This window comes from Carassius gibelio, chromosome B10 (genome assembly GCF_023724105.1).
Source record: "Carassius gibelio isolate Cgi1373 ecotype wild population from Czech Republic chromosome B10, carGib1.2-hapl.c, whole genome shotgun sequence".
In the NCBI taxonomy this organism is placed as follows: domain Eukaryota; kingdom Metazoa; phylum Chordata; class Actinopteri; order Cypriniformes; family Cyprinidae; genus Carassius; species Carassius gibelio.
Genome location: NC_068405.1, coordinates 13,552,658 through 13,573,081, shown reverse-complemented (window position 1 = coordinate 13,573,081; position 20,424 = coordinate 13,552,658). Strand labels below are relative to the sequence as shown.

The 20,424-nt window shown below is 36.0% G+C and overlaps 1 protein-coding gene across 1 annotated transcript; it reads left to right on the top strand.

The window, feature by feature from the left end:
- The first annotated feature begins 101 nt into the window (after positions 1 to 101).
- LOC127965809 (phosphatidylinositol transfer protein alpha isoform) lies at positions 102 to 20,023 on the top strand. Its single transcript, XM_052566485.1, has 12 exons — positions 102 to 296; positions 4,296 to 4,326; positions 10,557 to 10,702; positions 12,219 to 12,310; positions 13,657 to 13,664; positions 13,912 to 13,986; positions 14,095 to 14,178; positions 14,252 to 14,329; positions 14,475 to 14,585; positions 15,065 to 15,187; positions 15,742 to 15,826; positions 16,321 to 20,023. Exons 1-11 carry the CDS (start codon positions 280 to 282, stop codon positions 15,787 to 15,789), a joined length of 813 nt encoding a protein of 270 aa, XP_052422445.1. The 5' UTR covers positions 102 to 279; the 3' UTR covers positions 15,790 to 15,826; positions 16,321 to 20,023.
- The last annotated feature ends 401 nt before the right edge of the window (positions 20,024 to 20,424 follow it).

The window sequence follows — 20,424 nt, the reverse complement described above, 5'->3', positions numbered from 1 at the left end:
ATTTTTTTTAAATAAAGCATTAAATCTGACCACGATCAACATCATTCATGACGTCACCAGTACTATGTCACAGCATCAGGGCTTGTCGTTAACGCCCCCCTCGGCCCTGATCAGGAAGTGAATCTGTGGGAAATAGAAAAACGGTCCCTAGAATGACATAGAAGCGGGTGAGGTGGGGTTGACCGAGACACCGGGACTAACGCAGGACTCGACACCTATTTGGCTTCACCCAGGTGCAAAAGCACGTTATCTTTGGAAGGCATAAAAGCACCGGAGAAAATGCTGATTAAAGAATTGTAAGTGCAGCGTTATTTTTTTTTTTTTTATAGATCTAATTGTGTCGGGAGCATCCTCTGTCTGTCCATGCAGCTCAGGTACCAGAGGCCATGGGGACATTGTAAACTTGACTTTCTGACAGTTCACATTTAAAGCCCTTGATCGTAATTATTTTTCAGTTATTTAATAGACAAACGGCTTTGGTGCATATTAATCTATATACCGTTTTACACTTCGTGTATGTTTTTAAAACGTGCCTGGGGTGCAATTATAACGTTACCTCTGAATATTCATATTTTTCATTAGGTTAAACGCTTTTGGGTGGATGTTTGGCACAGATATCTCATTCACCGAGTTTAATTGTCTCTACATTGTGTTATTGATACGCTCGTGAAGGTGAAACGGACCGAACTGAGCACACCGCGTTCCGATATTAAATGGCGCCTGTGTATTTATACTAATACTTTCAGAAACATCCCGTTCATTCATCACCAAGTGGCCACGATATTGCTTTATAGGCCTACACATTTTCGTTAAAACCATCCGCGCTTTTCAGAACGACTGGATCCGTTCACCTTGCGCACGTTTCATTGAACCACGCGACTAACTGACTTGATCATATACTCCAAACCTCCCCCGCCAGTCACCTTTGAAATATTAATAACCTTTCTTTGCCCACAAACACACAAGGCACCGTCAGAAAGGTCACTGAAACCATATGAGGCTTTCTATTCATCTCCAAACAGTGCTGATATAGATATATAACAGCCTCATTCAGAATCTTTTCTGACGTTCTTAATGAAAAAGAATTAAAAAAAAAATACAGGCCTGATATGTTTGTTGGATTAAGATGTTTTTTTTAGTAGTGTACATATGTTTAAATTACTTTTAAAATAAATTCTGTTAGTAATTTACATTGAGCCTTATCCAGCAACACAAATCGTCTTTTGGCGCCCCTGTCGTCAAACTATGGCAAAAACGGTTTCAACAAACACTAGCGGTAAGTTGTAGAAGCACTCTAATAAAGTAAAACATATGATAGTAGCCTTTGTGAAAGTTGCTTTGTTGATTAGCACACGATAAAGACAGCTAATGTCGATTTCTGTTCGCGTGCGTTACATTAAGCGCACTCTGAGTAACGTTAAACTACTTTGGTTACTGTGTAAACTTAGGGCACTTCTTATCTGGTTAGTCTGGGACACCATCATGTTTTCCTCAAAGTCCACATTTGTCCTTCAGAATACCTCTTTCTCCCGCTGTCGAGGTGTTCTTTCGTGCAGGAATGCGCGCGCACGTCTTCTGAATGACTCAGCCACGAGCTGAATCTCTTCAAAGCGCCGCTTTCGTGTCATACGTATCTCTCTGACGCCACTTTCAGCCAGGTCATGGAGATTTTAAGGAACGGAGAGGGGGTTCCGCAGAGAACGAGGTGTCCGTTATGCAGCATATGTAGTTTATGACTTTAAATAAAAACATTATCTTCATATCTGTAAACTAGCCTACTGCGAAAAACTAATGGCACGATTTTAAGAGGATCAGGTTGTCTTGGCTCTAAAAGTGGATGCTTGTACACCTCAGGTCCCTCAGAGTTTGCTGTCCATGGTACTTTGTGCTTTCACCAATGCACTATGTTAAGATTGTTTGTTTGTTTATTAAGTTTTTTACGCCATGTTAGCATCATGGCTATTTACATGACAAAAAGGTTCAGTATCATCCATAAGTCCCTATCCATAAGATTAAACTCCAGGTGTCATGTTTATGTAATTATTACATGTTATTTAAATGTGTGAATGTAAAAGGGTGTTTAAAAATGGTAGTGGAATTAGATTTATATACTTAAGTCTTGATATTTGTAATAGAAAATCCATGGATATTATGCATTAAGCTGTCTACATTTTTGTGCTTTTATTAGACATCAGTGGTCTACTTTTTTGTGAGCTTAAGCAGTGACCTCTTGTTCGGTGTCTCTTTTTCACTGCTCTGGGGACACTTCCCTGTGATCTAGTTTACATCCAGGATCCAGACACAACGTCTGATGGGTCTCTTGGATATCTTAATTGCCACAAAGACCATTTTAGTCACACTTGGCCCACTGTCTTTTTAATTTTACAATATATATGGGTGTTTCTTAAACACACTTCTGGCGTGTGGAATATATATATATCTTGCTAGTTTATTTCATTTGTCTCACTTACAATAACAATTCTGTTATTTTGTCTTTTTTTCCTTAAAATGAAACAGAACAAAATGGCCAACTAATTTGATAGCTATATTTTATAAACCCTAAATACAGACAATTAAACAATATCTTTACACTTTTGGTGCTATTCAACAAAATGATAGTGTGATTGAACATTCCATTTATAAAATTATCTTTATATTTACCTGAAATTTTCTTAATTTTCTTCACACATCATGTTACATAAAATTTGTAATTTTTATGACACTGTTGTCGCATTGGTAAACAATACACTAACTTGTAAAAAAAAAACAACTTTTTTTTTTTTTTTTGGCTGTGTTACAAATTCTGACATAACTGGGAAAATATTAATTTGTGTACAAATATTTTTCACAGAATAAATATTGAAATGGTTTATGATTATTTAATTTCAGAATTAAAAGTCTGGCGTTAAGACAAGGCTAACATAATATATATATATATATATATATATATATATATTAAACTTTCATATAAAAAATAAATCACAAAAAAATGTAAAATCATATGTAAACTTTCACATTATGATGTCTTAATCTCTAGGCGGATGCAGGGTTCCCCCTCCCCCCCCCCCCCCCACATATTTAGTCAAATAGCAATGCTTACCTACAGCTGAATATTGAATATCACAATCTATTTGTAGACTTGATTGTCTCGTTACCGAAACAATAAGTAAATCCTTTCTTATACATCAAAATGCAGCCATGCGGGCAAAGGCATTTATAATGCAGAAAGTAGCCTTGGTGTCATGGAGGCAGAGCACATGAGACACCAAATCCAGCACGGTGACCGATAGTCCCTGTTCAGGACACAGACAGCACTAAGGAGGGCAAGGTGACTCCTGCTATTAGCAGATGCTAACAGCAAACAGTAAAACACACCTGTGCGACCATGCCGTTTGATAAATGGTGAAACTTCCCACTGAGTTTATGAAGCATCTGATATATGGTGATGACAGAAATTCCCTCAAGTGTAAAAGGACTCTATACTGCAATCTTGTTAATAATCAGTATTCTTGACTTGTTTACTAGTAAAAATATCAGAAATTCTCATTAAAGCATGAACTTCTTTGTCAACGATCTTGTCAGACATTAAAGGTGAACCTGGTCCTTGACTTCCTGACAAGCCCATGCTTCATATCAGAGAAGCCATCATAAGTCAAATGTAGACAATCCTGAGGTGTGTGTGTGTGTGTGTGTGTGTGTGTGTGTGTCCATGTCATAAGGCAGATAATGAGAGAGCTGTGCTGGAATGGAGCGCAGTAGTAGTGTTGTCTTACCCCTGAGAAGTATTGATCATATATGCGAGCTGCACAGAGTTTGGTACACTGCCAACTTCCATCTAGATGTGCTTGACAAGGAATAGCTTTTATAGGTTTGTTAATATAAACAGATTGAGACTGTATTCTGATACTTTACGCCACTAAATATAACATGTTGAAGAGACAAAGCCAAGCAGGTCTAGATGATATATATTTATTTTATATATAGTACATATTTTATATTAAAATATATGTATACTGTTCAAAAGTTTAGGGTCATTAAGGTTTTGCAAGGGCACGTTAAGCGTACCTCTAATACGCTAATATATATATATATATATATAGTATATATATATATATATATTCCATGGCAGTTGTATTTTGTGGTTATATTTTATGAAATTATCAAAATAGTGGGTGAATAAAAATCCTATCCATTTGTGGAGTTTTAGAAACATGATGGTAATAGCTATAATAATATAGCAAACATGCTTATTATTGGTAGATTTGAAATAATTAGTTTTTCTTGTTCTCTTGCAGTCGAGTGATCCTACCGATTTCTGTGGAGGAGGTAAGTGTAAATTGAGTGTGTGTGTGTGTGTGTGTGTGTGTGTGTGTGTGTGTGGGCTTGTGTACCGCACACAGTGAATGCTTGTAATGACACTGAACGCAAACATTGTTTTGGTATGTGTGTGTGTTTGCGGTGTCAATCGCTGATTTGCATGTGTTGACTTCAAATGACTCAGTCTTAGCTGCTTTTGACAGCAGAGAAGTCACGATGCATTTTCGTGATGCTTTCCATGTGCACTAAGCCACAGATCTGCACACCGCTCTGTCATTTAGTCTCTTATGACTCAGTTATCTCAGCAAGAGGATGAATCTTTCTCCTCTCATGCTGTTTGATCCCGTACAGCCCGTGCTGAAACACTAATGCATAATTTCTTTCAGTATGTGCCAATATTAATAGCTGTGCTTTTGGCCTTGTCAGCAGTTCTCACATCTTTCCTTCCTCTCGGTCTCTCATTCTTTCCTCTGGCCCCATTCAGACTGAGCATTCCCTGTATCTCCCAGTCTCCTCATTTCCCATGATCCTCTAGCGTGTCATTCTATTCAGTGAGCTGGTCGTGAATATCTAACGAGTTACCTGATACCACCTCCTTCTGCTTCTCTTTCTCTCAGCTCTTCTCATCGTCTAGGCTCAAGCACTTTTGGGATCTGTAAAGAAAATTTAGACTTTCACATTTATGCTTCTGAGGTGGCAAAATGGGGAAGTGACTGCCATGATTATCAGTTTATTTTGAGAAATAACCACATTTTCTAACCACAAATCAGAACCAGAATATGCTTTATTCGCCGAATGTGCTTTTTGCCTGAACAATGACTGATGGCTGGAATTTGCTGTTTTGTCAAGTTTTTCAAATATTACTTACTGCAACTTTAAAGGAATAGATCATCCCAAAATTAAACAGATTTGGAGGAATTTAGCACTATTTGCTCACTAATGGATCCTCTGCAGTGAATGAGTGCTGCCAGAATGAGAGTCCAAACATCACAATAATCCACACCACTCTAGTCAACCAAATAACATCTTGTGAAGTGAAAAGCTGCTTGTTTGTAAGAAACAAATTCATGAACCAAAGGTGCAGCAAGCATAGCACGTACTGCCAGAATAATAGTCAACTTTGGAGAAGTATTTCTCAGGAACGGTAAGGAATATCACAAATCACAATTTGTGATCACATAATCACAAATCCAAATATAATCTCATCAGATTTTGGACAGAATTGGACAAGATTTGTAGGAGGGGTAGTGAAAAAAACAGTTTTTCATTCACTTCAAATATGGCAGACAAACAAAATGTTGAAAACTGAGACATCATCAGACATCGGCATAAGCCAAGGAATGTATTAACACAGAGAAAAAAATAACAGGGCAATGCTTTTTAAAAGTTATAAATGCTTTTTGTTGTTGCAAAAATCCTTCTATCTTTGGAACACTAGTTGGCGCTAATTTCAAACTTCTCAGGTACCTTCAGTACATGATATCGATGATCCCTACCAATTTTTATGCCCAAATGTAAAATTGTTCAAAAGATATTGCAATTTATGGAAAATTTCAACATGGCCGACAAGCAGTTCATCTCATTCTGGCAAAATTTGTTATCCTTGGATTCGGCATGACCCAAGGAATCTACAATCATTCAACAATTATAAGCGAAAAAGCTCATTTTTGGCATCTCTCAACCCATAGGTGGTACTGTTCCCAACTTGGGCATGGATCCTCAGATCATGTTGTTGATAAAGTGTACCAAGTTTAATTTCAATTGATCAAAGTTTGACCGAGATACAGGCTCTGAACCAATTTTGGGTCAACACTGTTAAGTTTGTAAAACCATTAATTTTGAACAAAGATGAATATAAAAAATCTGTTAAGTCATTAATGTGCAGCTCGGTCCGAAGATCATCTGAGCCAATCTAAAAAGGGGCAAATTTTGAAGGATTACCAGCGTAAAGCATAACAACAATGGAAAACTGTAATATTCAAAATGGCCACTACTGTAATGGATGGTGTCTTAATGTAAGCTATTGGATATGATCAGCATGAGGAGAGTAATTAATCTGAATCAGGTGAGAAATATGCAAACATCAAGCATTGTTTACTAGTGAAAACAGTACAAAACAGTTTTAAACAAATATGTCTGTGAATATTGATGTAAGAGGACAAGAGACAGACTTTTTCACTGGAGGAAACATTACTATGAATTATGGACAGAAGCATCAGTTTAAAGTTAATTTTTTTTGATGGATTTGTTTCTTACAAACTTGCAGCTTTTTACTTCACAAGACATTAATGATGGACTTGAGTCATGTGGATTACTTTTGCATTATTGTGACATTTTCATCAGCTCTGTTGGCACCCATTCACCATCCACTGGTGAGCAAGTGATGGCCTGTGGGTGAATTTTCAGCAATTTTCAGCAAATTTCAGCTATTCCAGCTATTAATAAACTATTCCTTTTAAGATCTACTCACATAATTAAATATCTGATCACATAAATCACCTCAGTTGCCTTTAGACTACCTGACTCCAGCTTCTCATGTCTATATAAATCATATCCTAGTAATTTCCTAGTAACTTTGGACCGACATGAGCATGTGGGATCTGCCCTGGGGGCAAACCCTTATCTGGGCCGGATTATGCAAATTAAAGGGCTGCTTCCACCTTGTGAGGCCTCTCTTTTCATCTGCACTCATTTTTACATACCTCAGCTTATTCAGCAAAAAAGTACTTTGAGCCAAGATCCATTTGGATAATAGTCTAATCAGTTCTGTCACATAAACTATGTCTAGGACGAGACATTTTAATGTCCTGTCAGGTCAGAGTCTCCTCCTAGCACCAAGTGGGAGTTTAAAAGGTTAAAAAGGAGCTTTTGCATAGCATTGCATTCATTAAGACTGCACAATTAAATGGATGTTGAGCAGATTCGATTTAAATTGGGTTGAATGAACCAAGGCTGGGTGAGCATATCTAGTTTCACTCTTTCGTCATCATTTTCATTGATTAGTGTATTTTCAGAGTAATGATCCTTATTGTTGAAACGCTGTCATTAGCATGAAGAGATTGCAGATAAAATATGATTGGCTGCTTCAGTGCCATTACTGGAAAATGGACATTTAAGGGAAGCCATTTCATTTATAAAGGTTGATCTATATTTCATTGAGGCCCAGATGAATATGTAGATCTTGAAAAGTATAGGTTCACTGCAATAGTTTTAAATGCTGTATAAACTATTAAGTATTCTTATAAGCCTATATCACATGAGCAAGAGTATTGTAATTTCAGCAACACTATAATTATATTGATTATAATTGCAACAGTTCAATAAAAAGGGGCTAATATCAACTTTCATTCCAATATGGAAGAAAGCTATTTGCTGTCAAAGTTTAAGTTTTCTTTTAAGACTTAGCCGCTATATATATATATATATATATATATATATATATATATATATATATATATATATATATATATATATAAACAGTTAGAATAACAGTACAGTAAACCTTTATGAGTATGATAAATTATTATAAACCTTTACTATTGTGCCTAAAGGCAAAACATTGTCAGTTACTTGTATACGCAAGTTTAACAGTCCCAAACAAAGTCGAAGTAGAAATATTACGCATCTCAGAGCAAGACACAGTAGTGTATTTCGTTCCTGAATGAATTTTAAAATGAATCGGTTGAGTGAATGATTCAGTGACTCACTCACTTTTTCATTGCTAAATGAATTAAAGTTTTGAATCAATTGTTTAAATTAATGATTCAAACTCGCACATAAAGACAATCAGTTATCTTATTTTATTTGTATTAACCCTATGAAGGTACTTAAAAATATTTTATTTAACCTTTAATCAACATATTTAAAAAAACATGGAATCAGGATATGAGGTTAATTCCTCTCATTGGAAATTTTTCTCTCTGTGCCTCCCATTTTCACACAATTCCCAGAATCACCACTGGTCATTCATCTTAATGCTTGCAGATACAAATAAAAAAAATGATAAATGGATATTTAATTTTTATTTAATTTATTTTTTAGCACTGAAAGCATAGAGGAGCTCTTGTCAGATAAGCACACATAAATTAAATCCCTGATCCTTCATCAGCTTTCAGGAGCCTTAAAGACACATTTTATTTGGCGGATGTTGTTTCAAGCAAGAGGGCAAAATGCTATTTCTGGAGTCCATTCATTCAGCAGGGAATGATGGATTAATAAAGATTACTTGCTTAAGGGCAGTTGGGCAGTTTATGCCCCCTTATGACGCTCCCTTATTTATACCCTTCTTCCTTTTCCTGTTTAAAATCATACACACACACACACACACACAAACATCATAAGCTGTCTGTCATTCTGGACTGGACTGACATCTTCTGTTAGCCTGTCGATTAGTCTGAGCTCAAATCTTTTAGCCTGTCCATCACCATCAGTGAACTATAATCAGAGTTTAACCGTACCACACACATCACATGCTGCTCATTCAAAAAGATTACAGTTTTGTGCATTGTCTCTTTAAAAATAGACATATGGCATGCTGATACAAAAAACTGCACATCCACTGCAGACGAAACCCTATTAGACGCTGTGTGTGTGTTTGTGTGTGGTCTGCAGAGAGAGTGGGATGAAAATGTGTGATATAGGTTGGATTTTCGTAGAGTGCTGCAAAGTGACGCATTCTGCTACTGGTTTCTGATTGGCAGAGGAATGATGACACTGCATGTAGATACAGAACCACATACATAGTCCCACACACTACACAGGAAGCATCAAATTCATCCATCGATCATCTATATATCTATGTATTTATGTATCCATCTATGTCTGTCTGAATGCATGTATATATCTATCTATGGAATGGAGTGTGTCACTGCACCCTCCTCCCTCTTTCTTTTTCTCCCCTTTTCTCCTCTATCTGTCATTCTCTGGTGCCAACTGGTATAAAAAGGCAGTCTGCTTTGTGTCGTCATTTTTTCCCCTCTGTTTGGTCTCTCTCTGTCTCTCTCTCTCTCACACACACACACACACACACATACACACAGACAAAATGCTTATTTGTGATGGATGGTGTGTTTAGGGATGAATGCCTACATTTAAACAGTCTGGCTGTTTCTAGGTAAGATTCTGGAGGTGTTTTAGCTCGAGTTTTTGCTGCTGGCTCAGCTTAGACTCGTGAGTAGAGGCTGCTGACAGTGGAAGCATGTCAGGACACTAAATCTCTTAGTCTAACACACTCAATCTGCGCACTTAATTTTTTATTTACTGGTATTGATGGTTCCAACTTCTATGAAGATCTATGTTCTTCTAAAAAATTATATGAAAACACGCTTTTTGGTACAACATAAGACTATTTATTTACAGGTTTTCTCTTTCTATATTCTCATGCATTCAGATATGTTCATTGTGAATGTTTATATATATATATATGCTTGATTATTGAAGGGTTATAATCTAAATTGCTTTAGCAAAATCTAAATGTCAACTTTTGCATCTTTAGTTTGCAGATCCTCCTTTTAAATGGAAAATTATTGTCATTATTAGTAGATTAGACTAATGATACAACCCAAAACTTGTTCTATTTCAATAAATTTGATAATTTGCCAGTCAGAAAGTGAGTGAGATTGTTGATTCATTTACCAACAGTTCAGTGTAGGATTTGATAGATTCAAACCTCTCACTGAAATCTTTGAACTATTCTTTTAAAAATAGATCAAAGGGGTCATTAGTTCAGGACTGCATTGTACCACACTATATGGATTCAATAAAAAAAGAACAAGTGAACAATTTCATTAAAATCATTAAATCATTCAGGAATCAGATTAAACAGTTCCCTAAGTAAGTCTTCTCTTTCTTTTCCTTATTTTTTTGGAATGCAACATTCAATGCAGACTGCAATCTCACATCCTCCTATTATGAATGTGATGCACTAAAAAGTCCTTGTGCATGTGTCAGTGCATGTGTCATGCATTTGCAGAGTCTTTTTGCAGTGTTTACTGTGTATGATGTGTGTTTGTGTGTGTTTATATTCTAACTATATTCTCTACAGGATTATATGTGATTAAGATATGAAAGTAGCCATTGTTTATTCAGCATGGATCAACAGAAGAGGAGGGAAACACACACACACACACACACACACAGAGGGAGGGAGAGAAACAGAGTGACACAAAAGAATAGACAATAGTGATCAAACACGCTAATGAAGTTTGAGATTGTGAAATGTATTTCTGTGTGTCTCATAGTATCAGGTCGGGCAGCTGTACTCAGTAGCGGAGGCCAGTAAGAACGAGACGGGTGGAGGAGAGGGCGTTGAGGTCCTGAAGAACGAACCATACGAGAAGGATGGAGAGAAGGGACAGTACACACACAAAATCTACCACCTGCAGAGGTACTGACACTTACACAAACACACAGACACATAAGTGTATTAATAAAATGTGCTAGATTCATGTAAAAAAGAAAAAAGAAAAAAAAAATAGGTTCATCATTTACACATCCTCAAGTTGTTACAAACCAGTATGACATTGTATCTTCTACAAGTAAAGAATTTTAGCAGAATGTCCAGGGTTTTTCCTTCTTCATACAATTGAGTTGATCTCAAATAATGACAAAAAGCACCATAGAAATGCTGTATTGTAAGTTCCTCACTGAAAACTATCAAAATGCTTTAGAACACTTGAAATATGAATGATATGGACTACCTGTATGCACTTTTATGATGCTGTTCTGACATTTTGGTGCTGTATTTTCTTTATTTGCTTAATTTTCGGTTACCCAATGCTTTAAAGTGGTAGTGCACTCAAAATACTTACTTTTTTCAGATGAATCCAATTGCAGTTATATTTTAAAAAGTCCTGGCTCTTTCAAGCTTTATAATGGCAGTGGGTGAGTGTTGTTTTAGTAGTCCAAAATAGTCCAAAAGACGTCCAATAAATTGCATCCATCCATAATAAAAAGTGCCTCACATGCATCCGGGGGGCGAATAAAGGCCTCCTGTGGCATATTTAAAATTTGATAAACAGTAATATTTAATTCTTGCTGTCATTCGCACATTCATAATTGAATGCCGTTCCAGCGGATGACGTAGGACGTCAGCGGAAGTTAGAGCTGTGTGAGGTCATATGGCCTACACCTAGGATGGCTTAAAGGGATACTCAGCCCAAAATGAAACCTTTGTCACTAATCACTTACCCCCATGTCATTCCAAACCCGTAAAAGCTTTGTTCATCTTCGGAACACAATTTAAGATATTTTGGATGAAAACCGGGAGACTTGTGTCTGCCCCATTGACTGCCAAGTAAATTACACTGTAATGGTCCAGAAAAGTATTAAATACATAATCAGAATAGTTAATCTCCCATCAGTGATTCAACCGTAATATTATGAAGTTCAGCGCCGGTGACACAAAAGAGTATTCTGTTTCAGCCTTGCTAAACAGATTCCTGTTTTCGTTCAAATAAACAGTCAATGGGACAGTCACAAGCCTCCCGGTTTTAATCCAAAATTGTGTTCTGAATACAAACAAAGTTTTTTATGGGTTTGGAACGACATGGGGTAAGTGATGAATGACAAAAGGTTCATTTTGGGGTGGAGTATCCCTTTAAGGGTGAGTAGATCATAGGGTAATTTTAATTTTTGGGTGAACTAACCCTTTAAGGTGACAGTGTGTGATTAAAGAAAAAAAAAAAAATCAATTTTCAAACAGATTTCCAAAATATCTCTCTTGTCTTTTATTGGTCAGACAAGCAGATAGCCCCACCCCAAACCTGCACCAGAGCCACCGTTGCTATGCTGAACTAGTTAAATTGCTCAAACAAACTAAATTTTGGAGAAAGTATTAAAAAAACAACAACAAATTTCTGTTTATTTTAGTCTACGTCTCATTTGCATTCTTGCTTTTTCAGTAAAGTCCCGTCATTTGTACGGATGCTTGCACCAGCGTCAGCACTGAACATTCATGAGAAAGCTTGGAACGCCTACCCATACTGCCGTACAGGTAACACACACACACACTTAATGGCTAAATTTCTTCTCATGTACTCATTCTTCTACTTGCTTTCATATTATTATGTCTTCCTATCGGTTTCTCCTCTTCTCTTTTCTGTCACTGCATTTGCGGGCACTGAATAATTCACTGTTTGAGCTGAGCAGGAGTGGAGTTACAGCACAGGAAACTGAGATTATATTGACACATCCCCTTCATATAATTCTCACAGCCGCAAAGATGACAGTCTGCCCATCAAGATATTTCTAAATCTCACTGCAGTGCTTAAAACAAACTGAACTCTACAGTTTTGTTTCTGAATAAATGTAAAATGCTGATAAGACAAGTATTGAGCTATACTGAATTTGTTGAATGATTTAATAATATAAATACTGTAATAAATCACAATACAATTATTGCAATTAATTACAATTATTTAATTAATTAGCAAAACTGCTAGAAGAAAGAAATGTGTTTTTCAGTAATTATTCAAGTCAGGGTGTCTAGATACTGTTACATTGGTATTCAATTAAGAGCCAAGAGCTTTACCTTCTACAGTTTCTTCACAGGAAAAGCTCCAAACATCTGTTTCAGGAGCCAATATGGATTTTTTTTTTTTTTTTTTTTTTTTTACAAAAGTCAGCAACCTCATTTTATCTTACCTTGTAAAATTAATAAATAATAGATCTCAAAGTTGTAATAAAATGGAAGCATTGATAGATATTTTTTTTCTGTATTGTGGTTTACATATGAGTGTTACAGATTATTGAAAAATAAAATAATCCATCGGTTGCTGATTTTGTGGAGTTTGTGGGGTTGATTGAGGAGAAACTGGATTTAATAAACACCTAAAGACTGAATCATTGGAGTCGAGATGAAGTTATGACATTCTGATTAAAAATGTCACTGTCATATTTAAATAATTACAATAATAAAGCATGCATAGACTAATCATTCACAATAAAATAAATAACATGCATTTGAGAAATATATTAATTCTAATTTTCATTTTATTTCATGCTAATAGCATCAGGTTAAAAAGCATTAATGTGAAGTTAAGTTGCACAAAGTGAACGGAATTACTGAGCTTTTTGACTGAGACTATGAAACCTACAAAGCTTATCATTGTATTATGAAAATTTATGAGTAATGATTCATGGTCCGCATAGAACTGATGTAGAGTTTGAATATGGATTTTATTTCAGTAGGTTTACTTCCAGACAAACATGGGCTAAAATGAGATTAAATCAAGTTAGAAATGGTCTCAAATGAGATTTGGTGTATTCTTAAACATAAATGATCTAATTCATACCTTATTTTCTCCCCCCCCCCATTGTCTTTCCTGCATCACCCTTCAGTAATTACTGTAAGTATACAATCTTTGCAAGAACACAATTAAGTCATATTCATTCATATGAATGATCAAACATGTTAAACATATCGATGTACATCACAAGCACATACAAACACTCACTGTTTGACTGAAAGAGGAGACAGTAACTTTAGCTGGACTGAAAGCAGAGAGCGCAGATGCCTGTACAGGACATGTCACTGTGGATTCTCTCCTTCAGGTATGGCTTATCAATTTGTTCACTGATTATCTGTGTTTTTAGAATGAGTATATGAAAGAGAACTTCCTCATCAAGATCGAGACGTGGCACAAACCCGACATGGGACAGCAGGAAAATGTGAGTATAGGTCAAGTAGTAGATTATTTGTGCCTGAACTCCACGGTTTGATGCCAAACTTAACAATGATGTTCTCAAGTATGATAGTTCTGTTCTTCTTCTTTACAGGTTCACGGTCTAGACCCAGACACCTGGAAGAAGGTGGAGGTGGTGTACATAGACATCGCAGACCGGAGTCAGGTGGAGCCAAAGGTGAGCTTTACTTAGCTAAAATAGCTTCCTTTTCCAGTTAGTTTCTAATCTGATCAGTGCTCTCTCTCTGTAGGACTATAAACCAGACGAAGACCCGACTAAGTTTAAGTCTGTAAAGACTGGAAGAGGGCCGCTCGGTCCGGATTGGAAGGTGATACATTTTAAACCACCTCTAATAGCTGTGTGCTTGTATGAAATTCATGTAAATGTAGTAAGTGCATGCTTGATGTATGAGTGGGAAGCTTATTAATGGCAAATTATATTCAAATGCTTAAATGGATTTTGGGTGTGTGTAGAAAGAGCTACCTAAAAGGACCGACTGCCCACACATGTGTGCCTACAAACTGGTTACTATCAAGTTCAAGTGGTGGGGCCTGCAAAACAAAGTGGAAAACTTTATTCAAAAGGTCAGTGTGATTGATTAAACTGTTGTTATTTTAAGTTACTATCATATTAAATTATTTTGCATTTTGACCATGTTTAGTGCGTGTTCTTGGACTGATTGTCTTTGATTTATCTGCGCAATATAAAGACTTCTTTTTTTTTGGCCACCAGTCATACAGGCTTTATTGGGAAAGGTTGCAATTTTTGTCTTGTCTGATTCAAACTTTTTTATAGTCAAAAAAATTAATCTATGATTTACCTATGTAAATTAATTCATATTTTTATTTGACAAGGACACATTAAATTGATCAAATGAGACAGTAAAAGATTTATATTCATATTTAAAATTGGACGTATTATTTTTGGACGACATATTTAAATTGGACGATTGGACGACATATTTAAAATTGGACAATTAAAATTGGACAAGTTTTATGTAAATAAAATCAGTTCAAAATTCACCTCCCAAAATGAATTTTGGACCTCTTTCTCGCTTTAACAGCAAGAGAAGCGCTTGTTCACTAATTTCCACCGGCAGCTGTTCTGTTGGATTGATAAATGGATCGAGCTGAACATGGACGACATCCGCAGAATGGAGGAAGAGACCAGGAGGGAACTGGATGAGGTCAGATGAGATGCCCTCAAATGTACATTTCAGTTATTCCTCAGAACTGTTGTTCAGTTTGAACCAGCCTTTATATGATAATGATACATTTAGTCAGTTAGACAAACAATCGAACTGCTCCGGGATACTTTCTTGTAGAATTCACAAACAGCTGAATTCATTTGTTGCGAGATTGAGTTGTTGTTTGTGTTTGTCTGGTGTTTTGAGTGTCACCACAAAATGTCCCACTACACAAAGACAATTACGTGTATCAAGGCAGATGAATAATTGAATGTAGCCTATAATGAGGTCCAGTCGCTGCGAACAAAAGGGGCAGCAGAGTGGAGCAGGTCACAGTTCAGCGAATGAGTGACGTCATGTATTAGTGGGATCCCCAGTTTCACATGCTTTGCAGGAATATCCCAGAAATCAGTGTCTCCTCCTTGACTCCCTCAAATGATCTGTAGTCCCAGAGGAGAGGAAAAATCAGGATAAGTCCTTCTTGAATCACATTTGTAGGCTATTGTTCTTCCACAAGGAGCTATTCACTTTCTGTACGCATGCATGTCTTTCAGATGAGAGTGAAGGATCCAGTGAAAGGCATGGTGGCTCTTGAAGACTGAAGCTGCTGTGTGTTCCTGGATGCTGCGGTTCAGAAAGGTAATTCACAATCTTTAGCGCCCCCTAACGTCATTTATCTAAAACAGCAAATGATTAAAAAAAAAAGAAAAGAAACAAAAAAAGATAGATTTCCTAGTATGTGGACGCAATATATGGGCTAAGTTTGGGATAGCATATTCACATTAACAATGTTGGGAGTACAGTATACACAGAATACTAAACTTGAATTTCAGTGCCAAAAATAAAAATAATTTAAAAAAGAAAATGTGATAAAATTGTATTTTCAAGATGATAACTGTACGCCACGACTGTTTGCAAAATAAGGTAAGATTTGAAAAGTGCCTTTCTGATTACAAGTATTAATAAAATAATAATAATAATAACCTTACTGACCCCAAACCAATGAATAGTAGTATGCACTGGACAGTATTCAATCAGTAGCATGTTATCATAACTGTTGCGTTTAACCTTTAAAGTAATCGAATATTCTTGTTCTCTCTCTCTGTCATGTCATTTCCTGTGACTCTTCTCAGATCAGACCTGAACTACTGGAGACCAGCAGCATCACTCCCCTCAATCAAATCAAAGCAACATGTCTTTTTAATCGTAATCAAAGTCCTTCATCCAGCTCTTTTGGTGCAGTTTGTCCTGAGCAACCTTCATATCCTCCTTTCAGTCTGACAGTGGAGCACACTGACTAGTTAAATAAGCTATTATTCCAGTTCTAATATCATGCCCAGTTTATGAAGTCTACCTACTTAAACAATTACAGGGACGATCAGCAGTTCGTCATTTATGATGTCAGATCATTACCTTAATAAGTGGAGCTCGGCAGATTTGTGTTTTAAGATGAGTTTAATGTAAAGCAGATGATATTTGTGTGTGTGTATATTCAGAATATCTACTGGCAGTTGAATTATTGTGACAGATGTATAAACAGGGTTAAGTAATTATTCTTATTATTTTTTTTTTTTTGTGTGGACCAAGCCAGTTTTCCTTGTTTTCTTCCAATCTGTAGTGATTTGTTTTAATTTCATTTTAGCCATTTTTTAACCTATTTACCAGCTGATCCAAGGTGTAAGTGTGTCTCTTTATAGTGTAGTAGGCTACTGTACAATCACAGTCGTGTCAGCCTGGCCATTAATTTATTTGTAACATGGATTATGGACTGCAAGTACAGTTCATATTTAAATGCAAAACCCAGTTTATTATAATCAGCTGATCGAACAGTATCACATGTTTGAAATAAGCTCAAGTTAAAAGTATTCTTGTTTGTTAATCAGTCAATATGAATGGTTTCATTGTCATTTCTTCCAGTTTCCTTGTGTGTGCTATTTTAGTCAAGTAATTATTATTATTATTATTATTTTTTAAATAAAAAAGACAGGTGTACAGTAGCTGTAGCTTGCCCTTCCCTTGGTTGTTTTTGATTGGTTTACAAGATCAGGCCCCTCCCTTTTCTTTAGTCAGCGACTGACTGACTGACTGTCTTTGAAAGAACTTGAAGAGGCGACACTAAACCATTTAGTCTTGACATCTTTCATAAAAGGTCTATTATTAATATAGAAACCTTTTTTTTTCCTGACTATTTTGTCGCCACCAGATGAGGTGCTCAAGGAGGATATTTTACGTTATGCACATATTTTATAAATGTACAATTATTTTCGTCTCACCTCCTCTCCATTTTATTAAAGGATCGATTACCGTACTTCCCCTTTTATAACATGTCTTGAGGATAAAGACACATTTATCCAGATATTAGCAATAATACCTCCTTTGAAAAAACCTTCCAATCAACATGATGTGAGATAGTGACTTTAGAAGTGTATAATCCATTCCCTCTCCGAATGTTGCGTCATTAGGACTTTAATACAAATATATTCTCACTTCCAATCGCTCCTAGTATTATTGATTTGGAATCGAGTAAGGAAGGTGAAATAGATTGAGTATGGGTTTTTAAATCAGTCTTTTCTTAGTAAAGTGATGTGTGTATGGATGTATGTTCGTCTGAACTTCTCAGTGTTTCTTGTTTTCGCGTGAGGGACATTCGACATGTAATTACAATGAAGGTTTACACCCTTGTGTTTCTTTCCGCCAATGCTCAGGACCCATTAATGCACACCTAAATTCACTCTGACGAGAGTTAAATTATTCTTGTAGAATTACATCGAATTCTTTGAAATTCGTAGCAATTACATTGAATTCTTAAGAGATGAATGCAAGTTTTATGGTGTAGACTGCGCGTGGTAAAACATCTTTACCGTCATAAAACAACCATCAATACACCAGAATTGTGTTGGTCCTGAGTCTAATCAAAGTGATGTATGGATGTATGTATTGAATTGTATATAGTATATAAATATATGTAGATGAACACATAAATATATATATAACTATATAAATATAGCTCAGACTGTCCTGCCAGGCTATCAGCATAAAGCCTTCCATCAACCCAACCAGAGTAATTATATCTAGCGGTTTAGTAATGGCTGGGTTTTATCTGTGGGAAAAGTGACTGGATGGTGGTGGATAATGGTGGTTTAGGAAATTAAAACTAGATTTGAACTATTGATTTGAACAATCCATAAGGGAACCTTCAGATAACTCCGCCCATCTCTGTCACTGGCCCCGCCCCTCATCCCTGGCCGCTCCTCTTTGGCAGGATGGTGTCTAAATATGTTTTCATCCATCGATTGTTGTTGTATTTTTGCTGTGAGCCACACTTTTAAATTCCTTTCAAAGCTTACACTGTGAACGAAGCCACGACCTTTGGACTTGAGAAAAAGACCCTTTCAGGGGGTTTTGGACTAGGTTGCCATTCTTCTCTCAGGAGACTCGATTGAAACTTGTCCAAGCTGGTGTTTGAATGACAGACAGGTGGCTTATAAAAGGGAACTATACACATGAACTCATCATCCACAGTTTGGGTTACCATTATGCGAGACAGATCATGGTAAACAGGACTTTCTCATAGATATGTTGTTGTTAGATTTCATGATTTGTTGTCGAAATTAAAACCCAATGATTCTAGAAATACATTAAAAAAAAAAGTTTTATGAATTTGTTTCACCCCAACCTGTCATGTCATGTTTTTTTTTTTCTTTCTTTTACTGTGAATTTGTGCCTTTTGTCATCTTATCTTCCAATAAAACTACATTGGAGATGTGAAAAAATAAATAAACTTTTAAAAAGTAGTGTTTTACTGGTTTACACATCAATACTTATTCAGTATAGTTTTTCAGTAATTTCAGTAATTTCAGTAATGACGAAATACGAGAACCCTCCATAGACAACAACGTAACTGACACATTCAAGGCCCAGAAAGGTAGCAAGGACATCGTTAAAATAGTCCATGTGACATCAGTGGTTCAACCTTCATTTTATGAAATGATGAAAATACTTTTTGTGCATGAAGAAAACCAAAATAAGGACTTTAATATACAATTTAGTTTCTTTCGTGCCAGTCTTCAGTGTGTGTTGATGACAGTAAAGGTGTTTTTTTTTTTTTTTTAACATTAAGGTTGATCGTGGTAATTGTGCTGCTGTCTACAGGTGCATCTCAAAAAATTTGAATATCATGGAAAAGTTTTTTTTTTTTTTGTAATTTAAAAAAGCTAACTTTCTTATATTCTAGATTCATTGCACACAAGCTGAAATATTTCACAAGTTTTTTGTTTAAATTCTGATGGTTATGACTTACAGCTTAGGAAAATTAGAAATTCAGTATCTCATAAATGAAATCAAAGATCAATCACAAAAGATTTACAAAACAGTAATGTTCAAGATCTCCAAAGCAGGTTTACTTATGCACCTCAATGCTTGGTTGGGGCTCCTCCTAGAATATAAGAAAGTTTCCTTTTTTTTTATTAAATGACCAAAAATAAAGACCTTTCCATGAAATTATATATATTTTTTTGAGTTTTTTGAACCTGTATGCAGGGTCAAAAAGCTCTTGGATTTCATCAGAAATGTCTTAGTTTGTGTTCTGAATATGAACGCAGATCTTGCGGGTTTGGAATGACATGAGTGTGAGTATATGATACAATTTTCATTTTTGGGTGAACTATGACTTTAACATCAGAGTTATTCCTCAAGAGGGCAACACTGACATGTTGATTATGGTGCTCATGAAAATGAAATATGTTTGAGTCTGGCATGCGACATTTTCAGACCTCCCCTCTTCTCCATTTATTGTTCTCTCTTTATTATGCAAATAAAACCCATTTCTTAATCTTATTTCCACAGTATACATGTCCTTACTTAAAGCTAACCCATTCAATCCCACACAGGACAAACACACATAAACAAGCACAAATCATCAAGAAAAGAATCACTGTGCAACCCCCAAGCCCCCCCCCCCCCCCCCTCATTAAATGAAACTTTCATCCTAATCAGGATTTGAAGAGATGAAGCCAGATTAAACTAACCCCTTCTTATAAGGCCTTCAGAAAGGGGAATGTGCTTGATTTAGACATTTGGATTTCATTTTCACATTTGCAGTTGTATGTAACGTGTTTAATTGTTTATTACATGTATTTATTAATTCAGTAGCAATTTTATATTATATATATGTATATATAAGGGTAAGGTAAATTTACTCGTTCAGCTCTGATATTATTAAAGAAAGCAATGGACCA